Here is a 20,869-nt window from a genome sequence, read left to right on the forward strand (position 1 = left end):
GATGTTTGGAACTAAAAATTAACCTGGGGCCCAGCACAATGACCTAGCAGCTAAAGTCCTCACCTTGAACACACCAGAATCGCATGTGGGCATCGGTTCTAATCCCAGCAGCTCCACTTCCCAACCAGCTCCCTGCTTGTGGCCTGGGAAAGCAGTCGAGGATGGCCCAAAGCCTTGGGACCCTGCACCCGTGTGGGAGACCTGGACGATGCTCGTGCTCCTGGCTCCTGGCTTTGGATCAACTCAGATCAGCTCAACTCTGGCTGTTGCTGTCGTTTGGGGAGTGAATCATCGGACGGAAGATCTTCCTCTCTGTCTTTCCTCCTCTCTGTATATCTGACTTTGCAATAAAGAATAAAATAAATCTTCAAAATAGAATGTTAACCTGACACAAATGAAATAATTCAGACAAATTAACAGGCCAACATCATCAAGTAAAAGGCCCATGGGGAATTTTATTCTGTATGCATTAGAGCCACACCTAAGCCCACCGGGAGATGCTAACAAGAACTACAACCAAAAGTCATGTGACCCCCTTACTGTTACATCAGGACACACACAAAACCACTTATGAAGTGCTCTGGTCAAAATATCAGCCACCATCTAAGCAAGCTTACAGAGCTAACTACCAGTTTATACAAAATACAAGGCACAGAGGGACACTAAGCTGGTTTCTCAATAAATACATGGCAAGAAAAAGACAGCAGAAGGAACTACATCAGGAAAAAGTTGAGATGTATCAACAAAATATGTGCATAAATCTTGTTAAGATACCAACTTCAAATTAACAGCAAAGATGGCATTTATAAAGCCATATAAAGATGGCATTCATGGGAAAATACAAACATTAAGTAGCCATCTGACAATACTGCTTTACTGATTTAATGATATAATAGATTATGTATCTAAGATTCCTTATTGCTTCTAGGATATATGACTGGCATTTTTTAAAAAAGATTTTATCTATTTTTATTGCAAAGTCGGATATACCAAGAGGAGGAGAGACAAAAAGGAAGATCTTCCGTCCAATGATTCACTCCCCAAGTAGCCGCAATGACTGGAGCTGAGCCAATCCGAAACCAGGAACCAGGAGCTTCTCCCGGGCTTCCCACACGGGTTGCAGGATCCCAAGGCTTTGGGCCGTCCTCTACTGCTTTCCCAGGCCACAAGCAGGGAGCTGGATGGGAAGCAGGGCCTCTGGGATTATAACCAGCACCCATATGGGATCCTGGCGCGTTCAAGGCAAGGACTTTAACTGCTGGGCCCATGACTGGCATTTATGTAGGTAAATGATAAAAAATTTGCTTTACAACATTTTGGTTCAGCAGGTAGAGTGCAGAGAAACAAATGCAGACCAATTATACACTGGTAATTATTGATGATATGTAATGTGTACATGGTGGATCCATTACTCAACCCTGTTTCTGTGTATGATCCAAAGATCTTCTCACTAAATATTTCTGAAAGTTAAATGATATTCTATCCTTGACCCCTCCCAAAAAGTACAGGGATTGGAGGAACCCACATTTTCTGCTACAGCCATCAACTTGGTCTTGAGTCGGTCTTACACAAGTGTGCTCTCAAGCCCAGCTGCACCGACTCCCATCTCCTCATCTACTCATCCTGGTCAGCCATCCCCAGGCACAATAGTCACTGGAGAATCCCGAAGCAATTCACTCCTTGCTTGTGGGAGGCTAGGAGAGTATTTTTATTAAATACCTTCCCCAGTTCCCCTGGCTTCAGAGCCACAAGAAGGAAACTTCCTACTGTAATGTTCAGTAAAGTTTATTGGAAAACATTATGAAACTCTCTAGAGACAAAATTAGAATTGATAAAATGGTAGGCCCAATTCTCACGTACGGTTCTAAGTGAAGATCCATCAGGAGCCATGTGGTTTAGCAAAATGATTGCAGCCAGTGCCCACCACCCTCGGGATTGCCCCGTTCTGCCACGCGCTGGCTAAGTAACACAGGAAAACTTCACTTCATCTACAACTGCTATGCCCGCATGAGGAATAACAGAATAGACCTCAAGTGCTTCAAACATAGTTTGGCATACAGTTTAAAAGCTATTCTTTCTGCTACAGAGCCTCTATACATTGTCAACTTATCAAAGGACATAAGCTTCTTGGAGTAGGTTCTAAATTTACCTCATCTTCAAGGATCCCTGGGCTTTGTATGGTTGGCATTACCAACATCTATACACAGATATGGATTACATTTATGCCCGTTTACTTATCTTTATAAGGACTATATCTACAAGGGTGGAAATACGCTACTATACACCTGATCTTTATTTCTGATTTCCGTGTACTTTGCAATTTTTGTAAGAATAAAAACTGGAAATCAGAAGTTCCCTTAAAAGCACCTTTGTATTGAGACATTCTGTCCCAATCTGGAAAACCATCATAAAACCACAAAGTGAAAATTCAAGTATTTACTACGCCTTATTGGAAAACGAGGATGCCAAATTTTGAGTTACACTGAAAATCCCTTTACCTGGAGCTCCAGTTGGGGATACTCGCCAACCACTGCACGTAATTTCTACTCTGTATCTGCTCAACCTTGAGAGAAGTGTCACATGTCTGTCTGTTGCTAGGAGGGAAGTTCAACAAACACATAAATGGAAACTTTCCGCAACACAGGAAAGCACTATTTGTTTTCTCCTTTGAGAATATTACACATTAAGTGTCTACAGGTCACTTTTAAGGTATAATAGCTGTTAGAAACATTCCTTCTAGCAACAAAAATCTTCAGCAAGAACTTGTATTTCTACCGGAAGTAAAAGAGGTAACATTCTGAGTGCAGTGGTAAAGGGGGACGGTGACCGGTGAGAGTCCTCATCCACCGTGACTGTTCTTCCCCAGCTTCCACCAGTATAAACGCTGATTTTTTATACACAGATGGTCTCTCCATTGTCAGTTATCTTGCCCCCCCATCCTCACAGACAGTAATGGCTATATTGGATTGTCAACCTGGCTTATGCCCGATCAGCCACAGTCTCATCTTTCAGCCAACTTCATCATCTATTCAAATTTATGTGAACCATAAATCTCTAGTATCAGCAAAGGTACTCATTTTGTCTCTTAGGATTACTGAAAAACTGAGTTTGCTAATTTCCATGTGATAAACTTTTTGTTACTCTTTGCAGACTGTTACAAATAATCAGCTAAACTATCTACGCTGTTAGTTTTCTTAATATTTATTTATTATTATTGCAAAGTCAGATATACAGAGAGGAGGAGAGGAAGATCTTCCACCCAATGATTCACTCCCCAAGTGGGCGCAACGGCTAGAGTTGAACCAATGTGAAGCCAGGAGCCAGGAGCTCTTCCAAGTCTCCCATGCGGGTGCAGGGTCCCAAGGCTTTGGGCCGTCCTCGCTGCTTTCCCAGGCCACAGGCACAGAGCTGGATGGGAAGTGGAGTGGCCAGGATTAGAACCAGCGCCCATGTGGGATCCCGGCACATTCAAGCTGAGGATTTTAGCCACTAGGCCACCGCGCCAGGCCCAGTGCTCTTAGTTTATAAATGCAGGAAGATTTTCTTATACTACACCTCCACTTCTTACTTTCCTTAGTTTTCTACATTCCAATGAAGCCAACATATTTTTTTAGACATTTCTTACCAGGTCAGTTCACTTATTAGTATTTTCTTATGGGGCCAATACCATGGTTCAACTAGCTAATCCTCCTGCAAGCTCCGGCATCCCATATGGGCACTGGTTCATGTCCCAGCTGCTCTACTCCCCATCCAGCTTCCTGCTTACGGTCTGGGAAAGAAGTGGAGCGTGGCCGAAAAGCACTGGGACCCTGCACCCATAAGGAGAATCAAGAAAAAACTCCAGGCTCCAGACTTTGAACTGGCCCAGCTCTGGCCATTTCAGCCACTTGCGGGGTGAACTAGAGTACAGAAGATTCCTCCTCTACTCTCTCTCTTTCTCGCTGTCGCTTGTATAGTTCTGCTTTTCAAATAAAAATAAATCTTCCCCCAAAAACATCTTCAAAAGATTCATGATTCTTTTTAATTGTTTCCTGCTTATCATTACCTTAAATTGGTTTAAAAAATAGATGCACCTACTTAAAAAGCATACTTCCACGATGGAATCAGATCAGTTACTAGGATAGCTCCTAATACACCAATAGTGCAATGTCACCCAATACAACTGCCACCTGCAGTCTAATTTCAATTACTGACCTCAAGAGTAACAGTCAGTTCTGGCACACACGATTTTCTAAATAAAGATTCTGTTGCTATGCAAACACTACCAAGTGAAACAATTCTTATAAGCCACAAAATGTATTTACAGTACAAAAGCTAAAGGTACATAAATTCACCACCATCAAAAAATTTCCTTAAAGTCCTCAGACTCTTCAGTTATAAGTTGATAATGTATTGTAACACAGGAGGAAAAGAGGCTAAACGTGCCCATTTGTGAAAACAAATGATTAAAAGATCATTACCAAATTCCTAACTACGCTCATATACTGATTAACCTAAGAAGCTGTTAGAATTTCTATGCCCAGAGATCAATAATGAACCATAATTCTCATCAAAACCAAAACAAACAAACAAAAAAAAGGAAGTTGACAACACACAGGAAGATTTGATGTCCATGAAGCCACTTCTCAAATATTGTTTCTAGACATATCTCCAGATATCTGACTGTGTAATAAGAATAAATCTTTAAATATATATATATATAGGTATATCTTCATCTCCTCCCTAATCAATGTTATAAAGCAAATCATTTTCTAAAGATCTATGTTTAAGAGTTCATAAACCGGGTCCGGCGCCGTCGCCTAGCAGCTAAAGTCCTCACCTTGAAAGCCCCGGGATCCCACATGGGCGCCGGTTCTAATCCCAGCAGCTCCACTTCCCATCCAGCTCCCTGCTTGTGGCCTGGGAAAGCAGTTGAGGACGGCCCAATGCATTGGGACCCTGCACCTGCATGGGAGACCTGGAAGAGGTTCCTGGTTCCCGGCTTCGGATCGGCGTGCATCGGCCGTTGCGGCACACTTGGGGAGTGAATCATCGGACAGAAGATCTTCCTCTCTGTCTCTCCTCCTCTGTGTATATCTGGCTGTAATAAAATGAATAAATCTTTAAAAAAAAAAAAGAGTTCATAAACCCAACGAGCTTTATGAATCTACAATTCAACCTTCATTATAAATTATAAAAACACCTTTACACATACAAATGCATTTTCTCCACATTATAAATAATAACCAACCTTTTCATATTTACAAATGGAAAGGTATCTCCCCCCTATAGAGCCTTACAGAGCTTAGAAAGATTTAATGAACCAACAGCAGTAAATGAAATGTGACATGGCTGTCTTAAATAAAAATAAAACAAAATTAACAGACGATGCAAAAACTGAAATTTGTGAAAAAGAAGACCATGAGATACGGGATGGATTTTAATTTTATATTAAACCTGATTTATACAGAAATCTGGTTCCCAAATCAAACATTTAATATCACATTATTTGCACATGTAAATGTATCACGTCTCCAATAAAAACTCCACTAACTTGTAAAAGACAACTGTCATAAACTGATAAGAAAACAGTCAGACCACAATATGAGTAACAAAAACTATGCGGAAACCAAACAAGGGAATAAGATGAGACTTTCAGAGCTTCCATTAGCCATCAAAATCATCTTACAATAAATCTTGTTTGAGATGAAGAACTGAGCATTTGGATAAGTACTACTCAAACTTCTTTGATAACAATGTCTAATTTTGTTCCCTCTGCCCCATCCCCTCTGATACGAAGCTATTTTTTACTGAATTAATTCTAAGTTTTTCCAAGAATTCTAAAACACTCTCAGAACAAAAATAAAGATCCTGGGACGGGCCTGGTGCAGCGGCCTAGTGACTAAAGCCTCACCTTGCTTGTGCCAGGATCCCACATGGGCACCAGTTCATGTCGTGGCTGCTGCACTTCCCATCCAGCTCCCTGCTTACAGTCTGGGAAAGCAGTAGAGGATGGCCCCAAGAATTGGGATCCTGCACCTGTCCAGGAGACTCAAAGATGCTCCTGGCTCCTGGCTTCAAATAGGTTAGCATTGAAGCCATGTGGGGAGTGAACCAGCAGATGGAAGATCTTTTTCTCTACCTCTTTCTCTCTGCAAATCTGTCTTTCCAATAAAAATACATTAATCTTAAAACAAAAAAAATCCTGCATATACCCCCATAGCAAGAAACCACTCCTTGATCATGTCAAGCCTTTTTTTTTTCTTTTAAAGAAATAAATGATTACTTTTACCAAGGTTAATTAATGTCTAGAGCAAGTTGGAAGGCCAACTGTAAACACTATAAAATTACATTTTCAATTTTAAGTCATACAGACCATGGCCAGCGTGGTGATGGAGCAGGCTGATTCTCCCCCTACGAGGCCAGTATCCCATAAGGGTGCCAGTTCAAGTCCCAGTTGTTCCACTTCTTATCCAGCTCCCTGCTAATGGCTGGAGAAAGTAGTGAAAGATGGCCAAGGGCTTAGGCTCTTGCATCCACTGAGAGACCCAGAAAAAGCGCCTGGCTCCCAGCTTTGGATCAGCCCGGCTCTGGCTGTTGCAGACATCTGGGGAGCAAACCAACAGATGGAAGCACTCTCCTCTCTCTCTCTCTCTTTCTCTCTCTCTCTGCATCTCCCTCTTTAACTCTGACTTTCAAGTAAAATAAATACTTAGATGCAAACAAACAAGAAGAAGGCATGCAAATCACAGGCGAGAAGCAGCCACGTGTGAACAGACAGTGAATGCCCATGGCAAGGCAGGTCCAGCGGCCTCTAGGGTCCCAAGCATTCCTTGTCAGGTCCTTCCGTGCATATGAAAATAGACAGCACTCATTGCACAGCAACAGGAATGGGCAAAACCATGTAAAAATCCCAGACACTTTAAATCCCTCCACAAGGCTAATTATATACAATTCTAAACTTAGTATCTTCGACCTAATGTATTCTTTCACATCTACAATAGCATAAAGCGGGGGGAAAAAAAGAGCAATAATGTGAATACAATCTTAAATTTTAACTTTTGCCTTAGACTTAATGTCAATATACGAAAGTCATATTAAAGACATACTTGATGTCAAAGTATAAATGAAAGATTAAAAAGTAACATCAAAATATGAGGCCGCTGCTGTGGCAGCATCCCATAGGAGTGCCACTTCAAGTCGGGGCTGCTCCACCTCCGATCCAGCTCCCTGCTATGTGCTGAAAAGCAGTGGATCATGACCGATAGCTTCAAACTGGCCCAGCCTTGGCCATTTTGGCCAGTTGGACAGCGCATCAACAGATGTACAATCTCTCCTTCTGTCTCTCCTTTGCAACTCTGCCATCCAAACTTACAAATAAAGTGGCATACCTACAAGGTGTAACTTCATTACATATGAACCCATATCATATATGTATATATAACTATTCACATTTCAATTAAGTTAAATGATAACTATTTTAAATTAAACTCACTTAAAATAAATCTTAAAACCTGCTTCAACCCTGTAACTTTGCCTCTCTGTATAAATTGTCTTCTATGTTCAAGAAGATGGGTGCCCTAACAGAATGCTGAGGAAACATACAAGGAAAAGAAGCAACAGTTCAGTTGTGAAGAAAAAATATGTTACATGTAACATTAGAACTTTGAATACAGTTAAAAGTGAACTTTCTTCAATTTAGGATTTAACTTATGATTATCTCTGAATACCTTTCTATATCTAACTAACTACATGTCATTCTATTTCAAGTGAAAATTAGAAAAAAAAGATTTTTAAGATTTTCTTATTTTTGGGCCCGGCGCCATGGCCTAGTGGATAAAGTCCTCGCCTTGAACGCGCCAGGATCCCATATGGGCACTGGTTCTAATCCCAGCATCCCTGCTTCCCATCCAGCTCTCTGCTTGTGGCCTGGGAAAGCAGTCGAGGATGGCCCAAGGCTTTGGGACCCTGAACCCATGTGGGAGACCCGGAGGAGGCTCCTGGCTCCTGGCTTTGGATCGGTGCAGCTCCAGTCGTTGCAGTCACTTGGGGAGTGAATCATCGGACGGAAGATCTTCCTCTCTGTCTCTCCTCCTCCCTATATATCTGACTTTGCAATAAAAATAAATTTTTTTTAAAAAGATTTTCTTATATTTATTGGAAAGGCAGATATACAGAGAGAAAGAGAGACAGAGAGGAAGATCTTCCCATCTGCTGATTCACTCCCTAAGTGACTACAACAGCCAGAGCTGAACCAATCTGAAGCCAGGAGCTTCCTCCAGGTATCCCATGTGCATTCAGAGTCCCAAGGCTTTGGGCCGTCCTTGACTGCTTTCCTAGGCTACAAGCAGAGAGCTGGATGGGAAGTGGAGCAGCTGGGATATGAACCAGCGCCCACATGGGATCTTGGCACAAGCAAGGCGGGGATTTAGCCACTAGGCTATTGTGCAGGGCCTGAGAATTTTAAAAAATCTACAATCACAACCATAATTATCGATTTTTATTAGTACTGGAAAAAGAATGAAAAATGGAAGCTCTTTTTTATAAAAGCACCAAGACTGGTTAGTTGAAACAACAGTGGTTACATTCCCAATACCAAGGTGGATATTAAAAATAGTCACATACGGTGATAAAATTTGTAGCTTACTTTGTGCCATTTCACAGAAGTTTATCTGAAAGCCTAAAGTAAAAGAGATAAGCTCCAGGTCACTTACTGTAAATCAAACAAACCAAATTAGAACATGACACTGCATTTTTACATTCTATTCCGAGAAAAACCAATTCAAGAGCAGTTGCAATCAGATTACTCTCAACCTCGAGGGGCCTTCTTTAAAAACTCCATTCTCAGCTGCAGAGCTGCCGTGTGGTACAGAACTGAAATCGAACTGCAACTTCTAGCTAACAATTGTTAGCCTCTATTTTCCTCATTTGCTCAAAAATCAAAACAACTAGCCATTAACCCTTCAGAAGCTATTACCAACTTGTAACACAGTTCTGTCCATTTTTTCCATGTTTCCAAGCTGCAAACTCAAAGTATGATGCAAGTCCCTGCGAATGAAAGGGCAGAGCAGGGTTAGCAATTATAAGAAGTCACAGGGACAACCTTGTGAACTCTTCTGCCACGTGAACAAGTGTTCCAGACTCACTTGGATCTGGTTATTCCTCTGGCGGATGCCATATACAGATGTGGCACTGTTTTTTTAAATATATCCACGTAAACTCAGCCATTTCAAACAGAAGTCTCGTAAAACACTCTTTTGCTCACTGGATTACTGGTGGATACCCAGTTTTCTTAGTGGTCCATCTGTGTTTGGGTTTCCTGCTGCTTTGAAGTACAAAACAGGAAATATAACTTTAAAATGGCTTGGTTTTTTTTTTTTAAAGATTTATTTTTATTACAAAGTCAGATATACAGAGAGGAGGAGAGACAGAGAAGAAGATCTTCCGTCCGATGATTCACTCCCCAAGTGACCACAACGGGCCGGTGCTGCACCGATCCGAAGCCTGGAACCAGGAACCTCTTCCGGGTCTCCCACAAGGGTGCAGGGTTCCAAGGCTTTGGGCCATCCTCCACTGCTTTCCCAGGCCACAAGCAGGGAGCTGGATGGGAAGTGGAGCTGCCGGGATTAGAACCAGCGCCCATATGGGATCCCAGCGCGTTCAAGGCGAGGACTTTTGCTGCTAAGCCACGCCACTGGGCCCACTTTAAAATGACTTTGTATTTAAACAAAAGAAAGATGCAAGAAGCAGAGCCCTGAGTGAAGGATGTGTTTAAGCAGTTGTTTCTACACAGTGATCAAAATTTCTAGAATCTTAATGTAAAGACATTATAATATACAAAAATTGAAAATGCTAATGTGGCTTGTTGATGAAAAAAACTGCTTTCGTGCAGCAAAAAGGGAGCTATGAGTGACCAGCTAAGAAGGCAGGACCTAACCGTGGATAAAAGGGCCACTCCTGGTTTATGCCATGGCCACGCCTCTCAGCCACTAAAAATCCACCAGCTGCCCCACCACACATGCAGCAGGAGGAGGATCCAGAAAAATCTGACATCCAATGGCTCATACAATCGTGTCACTCCGCCCCCTAGCAGGCCTACCGAGCCCTGCACAGTCAGGAGAGGAGGCCCTGCAGGACAAGCCTCCTTCTTCACCCCACCAGGAGGAGGTAGAGAACTCCAGGGAAAAGGAAACACTTGAACAATCTTAAGGGAACAGTTACTCTTTGCAACCCTAAACATGACGGGTGAAAGACACTAAGTAGCTAAAAACAAAGGGAAGAAGCAAACAATGAAAACAGCCTTGATGCCACCTGTTCATATCCCAGCTGCTCCACTTTTGATCCAGCTCCGTGCTTACTGCCTGGAAAAGCAGTGAGGATGGTTCAAGTCCTCAGGCACCTGCACGTACATGGGAGACTAGAAAACCCAGCTTCAAGCCAGACCGGCTCTGGCCACTGCAATCACGTGGAAAATGAACCTGCAGGTGGAACATCTTTCTCTCCTATCCAACTCTGCTTTTGAAATAAACAAACAAACAAAAAAAATGCTATACTGTATGCAAGGTTACATAAAAAGTTACAGAATAAAGTGTACAACAGGGAAAAAATTAAAAGTCTATGAGATTAAGAATGGTACATTGTTACCAATTACTGCACTAATACTTCAAAAGCTCAGCTAAAAACAAGCTAAGCCCAGTTAAGCTTTAAACAGTTCTCAAAATAAAATCCCAACATCAAAACAGAATTGATGCAAACGCAAAGTCTTGGAGTGAAATTAGCACAGAATAACTCTTAATTTCCTTTTCTTTAAAACCTAATTGTAGGGCCCAGCGCCGTGCCCTAGTGGCTAAAGTCCTCGCCTTGAACACGCCAAGATCCCATATGGGCGCCAGTTCTAATCCTGGCAGCTCCACTTCCCATTCAGCTCCCTGCTTGTGGCCTGGGAAAGCAGTCGAAGACAGCTCAAAGCCTTGGGACCCTGCACCCATGTGGGAGACCCAGAAGAGGTTCCTGGTTCCCGGCTTTGGATCGGTGCAGCACCAGCCGTTGCGGCTCGCTTGGGGAGTGAATCATCGGACGGAAGATCTTCTCTGTCTCTCCTCCTCTCTGTATATCTGACTTTGTAATAAAAAATAAATAAATCTTTAAAAAAAAAAAACCAAGCCTAATTGTAGATAATGTCAAAAGGTGAATGCATTCTGAGGTCTGCTAATAAAATTCTCTCTACATTATCTCTCAGGCAGGAAAGACTCAATAACTAATCCATAGCTAACTGATAAATAAAAACTAAATTAACTGTAACATAATGGCTCACCTTTCCTCTAGCAAGTCCACAGCTTGTATTCTCAATGAAATCCAGGAAAAGGCTTTTTTAGGTTAAGTCTTTTTGTATCTCTAAATGACAAAACATACATGAGAAGACTTGCAGAAGTCAAAGAGTGTTTACAGTACAGATGCGCAAACATCTCTACGAGCTCATACTCACAGGGTAGGGAGACTGCCAACAAGAGAAAGGTCTAGTGGCAGAGAAAGACAATGGGGGCGGGGAGGAGTGTGGCGCTGTTGGGCCTCCATCTATGGCGCTGGAAGCGAAAGACGGTCCAGGTCCTCGGACCCCGCACTCACATGGGAGACCTGGAAGGAGCTGGAGGCTTCTGGCTTGTACCAGCCCAGCTCTGGCCATAAGGGCCATGTGGGGAGGGAACCAACACATGGGAGACTTCTCTCTCACTCTTTCTGTCTCCCCTTATCTCTCTGCTAATCTGCCTTTTAAATAATGAAACCATAGGCTGGGTATGGTAGCCTAGGAGCTAACGTCCTTCCCCTTGCCTGCACTGGGATCCCATATGGGTTCCAGTCTGTATTCCAGCTGCTCTACTTCCCTTCCATCGCCCTGCTTGTATCCTGGAAGAGCAGTTAAGAATGGCCCAAAGCTTTGGAACCCTGCCCCTGCGTGGGAGATGCACAAGTTCCTGGCTCCTGGCTTCAGCTTGGCTCAGCTCTGGCCATTGTGGTCACATGGGAAGTGAACCCACAGGTGGAAGATCTTTCTCTTTATCTCTCCTTTTCTCTGTAAATCTACTTTTCCAGTAAAAATAAAAGATCTTTTAAAAATTATTTTTAAGTAAAAAAATTTTAAACAGCAAATAGTATTTCAAAAAGGAAAAAACAAATTAAAAAGTGTCAGGAAAACAGCACTTTGTTTCCAATTGCAAAACGCATCCTCCAACCTGAACCTTAGTTTTCTCACTCAAATCAAAAATTGATCTTTTTTTAAGAACTATTTTATTTTTATTGGAAAGTCAGATTTCCAGAGAGAAGGAGACACAGAGAGAAAGATATTCTATCTGCTGGTTCAACCCCAGCTGGAACTGAGCCGATCACGAGCCAGGAGCCGGGAGCTCTTCCAGGTCTCCCACTTGGGTGTAGGGTCCCAAGGCTTTGGACCATCCTTGGCCATTTAATATATGTAATATATAGTTATTTAATATATATATTTAGTTATATATATAACTATATATAGTCATCTCTAGACCTATACTTACATATATATACATATATATATCTATATATATATATATATATGTGAAAATCAGATGTACAGAGAGGAGGAGAGACAGAGAGAAAAGTCTTCCATCATATGATTCACTCCCCAAGTGACAGCAACAGCCAGAGCTGAGCCAATGTGAAGCCAGGAGCCAGGAGCTTCTTCCGGATCTACCACGCAGGTGCAGGTTCCCAAAGCCTTGGGCCATCTTTGGCTGCTTTCCCAGGCCACAAGCAGGGAGCTGGATGGGAAGCGGGACTGCCTGGACCAGAACCAGCGCCCATATGGGATCCTGGCGCGTTCAACGTGAGGACTTATGTTGTTAGGCCACGCCACCAGGCCCTAGACCCCAACTTTCTTAAACTATCAAAACGAGTCACCCAAACATGGTAATTTCAGTTTGCTGGCATCATCCAGAACCAATCACAATTTTACTGACACCCAGCAAAGCCTCCCCATTTTTCTTTCTATTTATTTTTAAGACTTATTTATTTTGGGCCTTGCGGTGTGGCTTAGCGACTGAGGTCCTCGCCTTGAGCACGCCAGGATCCCATATGGGTGCTTATTCTAATCCCGGCAGCTCCACTTCCCCACTTCCCATCCAGCTCCCTGCTTGTGGCCTGGGAAAGCAGTTGAGGACGGCCCAAAGCCTTGGGACCCTGCATCCACGTGGGAGACCCAGAAGAGGTTCCTGGTTCCCGATTTTTAATCGGTGCAGCACCAGCCGTTGCGGTTCACTTGGGGAGTGAATCATCGGACGGAAGATCTTCCTCTCTGTCTCTCTTCCTCTCTGTATATCTGCCTTTCCAAAAAAAATAAATAATTTTTTTTAAAAAATGAATGAGTTTTAAAAAAGAAAATAAAAAGACTCATTTATGGCCCTTTTGACTACTATGGCCACATGGTAGGCCAACCTTAGGTTTCTGTTTATATCCTGAAGGCGCAACCTTGCCAAGGGCATGATGGAACATTGGAAGACTTACTGAGTTACAAAACAAGCCCATTAACACATAGCAATTCACCCAGATGACAAATTTAGCCAAAATGGCAACATATGTTAACATTCATGGCAAATGAATTCCTTTTACATATTATATTCTTACAAGCTGTTTAAGGGATCCTACTCTTTACCTGGCCTCCTGGGCAGGCATCTGACTAGTCTCTGCCCATATGCAGATCCCCAATCAACAGTCTTCAGAATGCAAAACACGACTACAAAGCAACCAGCAGGTTTAGAACTCCCCCCGGCAAAGCAGCACCCGGACGCAGAGAGACCCCCAAGACAGCCGCCAAAGTACCCTGGTGCTTCATGTCTCCACCCCGACTCAGACCTTCAATTCTGAACTCCGCATCTCTCCTGGCACAGCCTCTGCCTCAAATCTGAATGGCGAAAAGGACTTGAGCAGAGCTCAGGAAACCCATGCAGTAACAATAAAAACAGCAATGGCTACCAGCCATACAAGAAAGTGAAAACCCACTTGGAGTGCAATTAGCAACTCTAAAGGGAACACCCACCTGCCCCGTGAGCATTAGATAACTTAACAACAGTGGAAGGGAGATAACGATTTCCCTTTCTTTCCTTCACTTTCTCAGCTCCCTTTTTTGTCCAAGTCTGAACTTCATCTAGTTGCATCATTACAGCTCTCTCCTATAGACTGCAAACAAGATAGACTCAGATTATGTAGGCCAAAGTTCATTATGATATTAAATGATATTAAGGTGGGCCGCAGGATGGGGCATCCTGCTCGGATCCCGACTCCAGCCACCATGTGCACGTGGTGAGCTGTCCCCAGGCTTGCCTGGGTTCGGGAGCTGCTTCCTTCGGGGTGAGTACACTGAGGGGGGAAGTCTCTGTGACTGGGTAGGTCCGTGGCCCACGCACTGGGCAGTGGATGGGATTGGGGAGGGGCACAACCTTGGACCTGGGGGTTTAAACTTCCGGCAGCTTCCTGGCTGCTGGTGGGCCGCAGGATGGGGTGTCTTGCTCGGATCCCGACTCCAGCCACCATGTGCACGTGGTGAGCTGTCCCCGGGTGGCCAGTTCGCCATTTGGCACCAGGCTCTGCCTGCTGGCCGCCTGGCCGGGGAGCTCTGGGGTTTTGGTTCTTTGAATCGCTGCTTAGGTAGCTCCAGGTTGAGCCCACTGTGCTTCTGGGATCTGAGTCAATCCTAAAGATTCCCAATGACAGTAACTCTTCCTTTGAAGAACTTGTAATCACTTAACAATGCTGAGCACTGAACACCAGTTCATGCAAAAGCTAAGGCTCGGGGCTTGTGCAGCAGGATATCCTTTTACCTGACATGATGATGGATCAGGAGACTGGTCACATTAGGCAGGGCCATAACATTAACTAGCACTCGAGAACCATATCTGGGGGTAGATTCTGTGAGGGATGTGTGGGCCACACCCTGTGGAAATTCTAGCCCCACTGGTTAGCCCAAGAGATTGGGTGGTTTTGGACTAAGCTAGGTGTGACCAAGGAGCCTGCCATCAATCACAGGTAAAGGAACCCGCAATAGTCTGGACTTGTCAAGGCAGCAGCACCCGAATGTGCATCCTGAATAGGGTGTGGGGTGGGCCGGGCTGCAACATTCACCAGCTCATATACGGCCAAATGGAAGGCTAGACTTCACCAGAACCTGGCCTAAAACCCAATGGCATGTATGAGAACTGGGTCTGGGAGTGGATCAAATGGAGGAACTTGGAAAACTCTCCTGGCTAGTCATAGCTCCCACTGGTGAACATGTGGTCCAGACCTGGGGGTCGGACAAGCTGGGCAGAGTAGCTCCAACAGTTAGCTGATGTGTCAATTGGTGATGGAACGGGATGTACTGGGCAGGACTGAGCAAACCTTAGCCTGCAAGCAAAACTAGAAACCAGGATGGAGCACAGGTCATGCCGAGCTAGGCTCTTGCACCTACTGGTCTACGTGAGCCAAGGACGCTAAGCCACAGTGTCTAAGGCAGAGGCCAGGACAAGTGAGGGACTGAGCCAAGCTGAGTCAGAGCAACCACTGGCAGGCGCGTGATCTATGGCTAGGAACAGGCCCAGTTGGGGAGATAAGGGGACACCCTAACTGGGCCTGTTCCCACCAAGGGTGTGCTGGAATGGGGGCTGCGTTCTAACCAGGAAACAGTTGTAGTCTCCCGTGGCACTAGTGTGGACTGGGATTGGATGTACCAGGCCAGTTCAGACCCCAACACCGTCTGGTGTCCTGGAGAACCAGGGTAGATGTGGGACGGACTAGGCTAGGTCTCAACCCCTACTGAGCCATGTGTGAGCTGTATGTGGGTATGGACGAGCCACGGCTGGGCTGAAACATCCAACAGCAAGAACCAGAATCGGTTGAAAGCCAGTCAGGAAAAGCCACTGTTCCTGCTAGGACAGGAGGTGAACTGAGTAGGGCTGGCTCATGGACCCCCTGGTATGTGCAAAATCTGGCATTGGGAGGGGTTCTGACGGAGGAGCCTGGGCAACTCCTCTGGCAGGACACAGTCCCTGCAGGTAAGCGCAAGAAGCATGATAGGAAACAGCCCAGAATAGGCCATGGAAAGTTTCCCACTGGCAAACATTTGGCATGGTTTGGGGGCAGACCAGGCTGAATCAGTTCAAGTCATCCACTGGCAAATCCGGACACCAGAACAGAGTGTGGGTCAAGCCAGGTTTGGTTGTGACAAAAACCAGTGCACAATATGGAATGCCAGGGTGAGGTTGCCTTTACTGGATGTGACTGCACACCCAACCAGCACGCCTGAGAACCAGGAAGGGAGGGGGCACAGCCGGCGGGGGGATTAAGGGGCTGGTCCTCTCGCCAGAGAGCTACCCCCACTGGAGAGCGTGGGCTGGGATGGGGACAGACCAGACTAACCAGGGCTACAACACCTGTGAGCCTCATGTGGCCTAGATCAGGGAAAAATCAGGTTGGGATGATTGTTCCTACTGGTGCAAGCATAAATTAGAGTGGGTGAGGGTTGTTTGGGCTTAGCCACAGCATCAGCTGCAGAAGCTGGCACTGGGGGCTAATTCTGTCAAGTCAAACCACAGAACCACCCGAAGAGTGCATAAACCAGGATAGAGAGAGACCTGGGAGGGAAATAATGGGCTCCTCCCTCTTGGGTTACTACTCCCACAGGAAGGCATGAGAATTAGGACGGGGGCTGGAGTGGCGAGACAGAGAGGCACTCAACAACATCCGTGAGAGCTGGATAGTTGAGCTGGTTAGATGGAACTAGGCTTTAATACCCATGACATGTACAAGAGCCAAATGCGATGTGGGACAGACTGGACTAGTCTGCTACACATACTGGCAAACCAGGGTAGGGGCGGGCCTGGTGGGGGTTATTGTGGGTCGCTCCGACTAGACTGCAGCTCCCACTGGTTGATGTGAGGGCCGAGTATGTGCTGGGCAGAACCAGGCTGGACTGCAACACCCATTGGTTCCAGTGGAAGTGGGGGCTGAAATCAGAACCAACCCAGCAATTACAACCACCAGCTGATCGTGGTGATGGACTGTGCCAGGCCCTGTACTTGCTAGAACATATAAGAATCTGGTCTGGGACTACCTCAAAGTTTCTTTGGGGATCTCCCCAATCAAAATGCTGGACTCAGAACCGTAGCCAAGAAAAGACAGAAGAAAGAACAAGTCAATCAACCACCTAGGCTATATGTTGGCAGCGAAATACTGGACTATGTCAATCAGTGGATACTTCAACGACCTCATCGTGCTTGGAGTGGTGAGATTGGCAGCGATTCAGAACTGGTGAACTATCAAAACCACTTGAGCAAGTATCTCAGAGCATGCCCTACATCCGGGACCTGGGGTGGGTGGGAGACTGGGTGGGACTTCTCCCTCAATATCCTCTTTACCTCAGATACATGAAGGAAACAATATGGACATTATAGTCTTACCCACTTCCCTATACCTCTGAACCTTTTTTTTGTTCTAAAGATTTATTCATTTCATTACAGCCAGATATACACAGAGGAGGAGAGACAGAGAGGAAGATCTTCCGTCCGATGATTCACTCCCCAAGTGAGCCGCAACGGGCCGGTGTGCGCCGATCCGAAGCCGGGAACCTGGAACCTCTTCCGGGTCTCCCACGCAGGTGCAGGGAGCTGGATGAGAAGTGGAGCTGCCAGGATTAGAACCGGTGCCCATATGGGATCCCGGGGCGGTCAAGGCAAGGACTTTAGCCACTAGGCCACGCCACCAGGCCCAGCCCCTGAACCTTTTTACCGTAATTAACTATGTAAAGATTGTCAAAAATATAATAAAAATAAATAAATAAATAAATAAAAATGATATTAAGATCCCTAAAAGAAGGAAAACTCTTCTGGACCCAATCAATACAACTTCTCAGATAAAAGAAATGGAATGACACAATTTCAACCAAAAAAGAAATCATGACATAAATACAAAATCTTAACTTTGCATAATAATAATAATAATAGCCAAACTTAAACAGATACATCAGCAGAGTCACTGGATAAGGTACATCAAAGGGCAATGGGAGAATGAACACCAGGCTTTGGGGCCCGGCACAGTCCTCACCCTGCATGCACCATGGTCCCACACAGATGCCGGTTCTAATCCCGGCAGCCCCGCTTCCCATTCTGCTCCTTGCTTGTGACCTGTGAAAGCAGTCAAGGATGGCCCAAAGCCTTGGGACGCTGCACCTGCGTGGGAGACCCAGAAGAAGCTCCTGGCTCCTGGCTTCACATTGGCTCAGATCAGGCCATTGCAGCCACTTGGGGAGTGAGTCAGTGAATGAAAGAGCTTTCTCTGTCTCTTGTCCTTTCTGTTTATCTGACTTTCCAATAAAAATAAATATTTCTGTAAAAAATTGAGAGGCCGTGTCATTTTCTTCTTTTAGTACTAGCTTTGATCTCATTTTTAAGGGAACCAACTTTGAGAAAGGACTGACTGCCTGAGCTAGATACGTATACAGTAAAAGGAAAAGCCACCAGTACACAGCACACCAGGAAAAGCACTTTCCTATCGTTCCTGAAAGCCAGAGACAAAATGACAAAAATAGGAAAAATGACCACAAAATAGGCCATTGCTTGTACATTTTACATGTTCAAACACTGGGAGAAAAGAAATGCACTGATTTCAAACCTACTCACTGTAACAGACATGCTTCAACACAATTTAAAGTCTTACCTGTGGATTTTTAAGTAGCAACAATTTATCTTTTTACTTTAATGGTGACCTATAAAATCTCAGCTAATGTAAGAAGGTGAGGATTGCACTGGTATAGAAGTTTCTGCTGGGCCCAGCGCCATAGCGTAGTGGTTAAGTCCTCGCCTTGCACGTCCAGGATCCCATGTGGGCGTCGGTTCTAATCCCAGCAGCCCCACTTCCCATCCAGCTCCCTGCTTGTGGCTTGGCAAAGCAGTTGAGGACAGCCCAAAGCCTTGGGACCCTGCACCCGTGTGGGAGACCCAGAAGAAGCTCCTGGTTCCTGGCTTTGCATTGGCTCAGCTCCAGCCATTGCAGCTGCTTGGAGAGTGAACCATCAGATGGAGGATCTTTCTCTCTGTGTATATAACTTTCCAATAAAAAAAAAAAAGTAGAACTTTCTGCTACACTGCCTGGATCAGCACATCAGGAAACTCTCCAGCATCTACAGCACATGCACGTACTTGAGTCCCGGAACTGGGACTTTGCAAACAGCTCAGTATTTTTTAGTAAATCCATGTATTGACTAGTAAGTAACTAAAGCAAATAAACAACATCTCTGATGATAATACGTACTAATAATTATTTTATCATTTGCACAGCACTTTCAGGTGCATTCATTTCACACTAGGACTCTCAGAACAGAACAGTATTATCCCTATTTTCATGCAGGAAGGGCTAGCACAGTGGCTCAACAGGTTGATCCTCTGTCTTGCAATGCCAGCATTGCATATCCCGGCAGCCCCGCTTCCCATTCAGCTCCATGCTTGTGGCCTGGGACACCCAGGGCTCTCTCCGCATCAGCACCCTTTCATGTCTTAAACACAACTGCACGCCATAGGACATGTTATTACCAGCCCCGCAGTGGCATCAAAGGGCCCGCTGAGACCTCACCTTAAAGCTCCCTAAATGAGAAAATGCTCTTGTCCAACATGCTAACAACAAAACAACCCCAAATGGCTGTCTCTACATAAGCCCTGCTCGCTTGCGGCTGCATGGTGGACTCTGCTTGGCTTCAGACGCTTCAAACAAAATTGACATAATTCACTGGGTTTTTCAGTTGCCACAACAGAAAACCCAATCCAGGCCTAAGGAAGTTCTGGAATGTGAACGAGTCAACCCTAAACTTTTAGTTGACTAAAATTTAATCTTAGGCGGAAGAATTACACTATTACCCAGTACTTTATTCTGATAAGCGAGAAACCTCCCTGCTTGAATTCACCCATATTGACAAATTACTGATGACACACAACCAATAAAAGCATAGCTCACAGTAGCTCTTTTGAGTATTTTTGTTCCCTCCAACGCAAGCCCGTCCTAGTAGCAAATACATTTTTTACAAAAGTTATTTACTGTACTTGGTAAACAGACCTACATTTCACATAGTTTAGTCACCAAAGAACCAAAACATAAAACTACTCAAGCTACGAAAGTTGGGTTTGTGAATGAACATGAAAAAAAAATTGAGTCAGAATGAATGAAAACAAATGTATGAGTAATAACGAAATGAGCAACTATTCTGTCCTCTATGGTACAATGAGAACGCTACAAGAAACAAAAAAGGCCAACTCAGAAATACAGCTATTAGTAAAAATAATACAACCAAAGCTAGGACTGTTATAAAGTGAAATTCACTAAAAATTGCCTTTCAATCTTTACCCTCTCACCTCACCCCCACCACAAAAGGATTAGAGCAAATTCATGGTTAGCCCTGTATTTCATATTAAGCAAATTACAATTCACTTGAGAATGCTCTGGTCCAAGACAGACAGAGGACTTGGAGTTTCAAGCAGCATAGATTCATCTATAATATTCTAGGGGAGGAAGAGAAATTGCTCAACAACAACAACAACAACAACAACAACAACAACAAAAAAACGGGGGAAAAAAAGGAGGGGGGAATCCAGCAATGATAAAGTTGAAGAAATTATTTGGTATATCGGGAGGCTTAAGGATTTGTCTCCCTAACAATCAGAGACCACTGAGGGGGTCCCTACAGGCTAACAGCTCCTAACCAGGGGAGTTGACCCATGCCCCATCAGTGTGTCAGGGCCTGTACTTCACTGACGTGAACTAAAGCATCGTTCTTACTTTTTATTTGGGAAACTGATGCTTGGGAGGTAAAATACCTTTCACCCGAGGTCACAAAAAGCTTCAATCT

General features: G+C 44.5%; 1 protein-coding gene across 2 annotated transcripts in view; it reads right to left on the bottom strand.

Annotated features, from left to right (window-relative positions):
- MAP2K4 (mitogen-activated protein kinase kinase 4) overlaps positions 1-20,869 on the bottom strand; it is a 118,784-nt gene that overhangs the window by 94,760 nt on the left and 3,155 nt on the right. Inside the window, exon 2 of one of the 2 annotated variants that reach the window (XM_058675395.1) lies at positions 8,627-8,659. The exons of the other annotated variant lie outside the window; for it this stretch is intronic. Coding sequence (XP_058531378.1) covers positions 8,627-8,659 — 33 coding nt within the window. The remainder of the gene's footprint in view (positions 1-8,626; positions 8,660-20,869) is intronic. 2 annotated transcript variants of the gene reach the window in all.

The sequence above is a fragment of the Ochotona princeps genome, chromosome 17, assembly GCF_030435755.1.
Source record: "Ochotona princeps isolate mOchPri1 chromosome 17, mOchPri1.hap1, whole genome shotgun sequence".
In the NCBI taxonomy this organism is placed as follows: Eukaryota; Metazoa; Chordata; class Mammalia; order Lagomorpha; family Ochotonidae; genus Ochotona; species Ochotona princeps.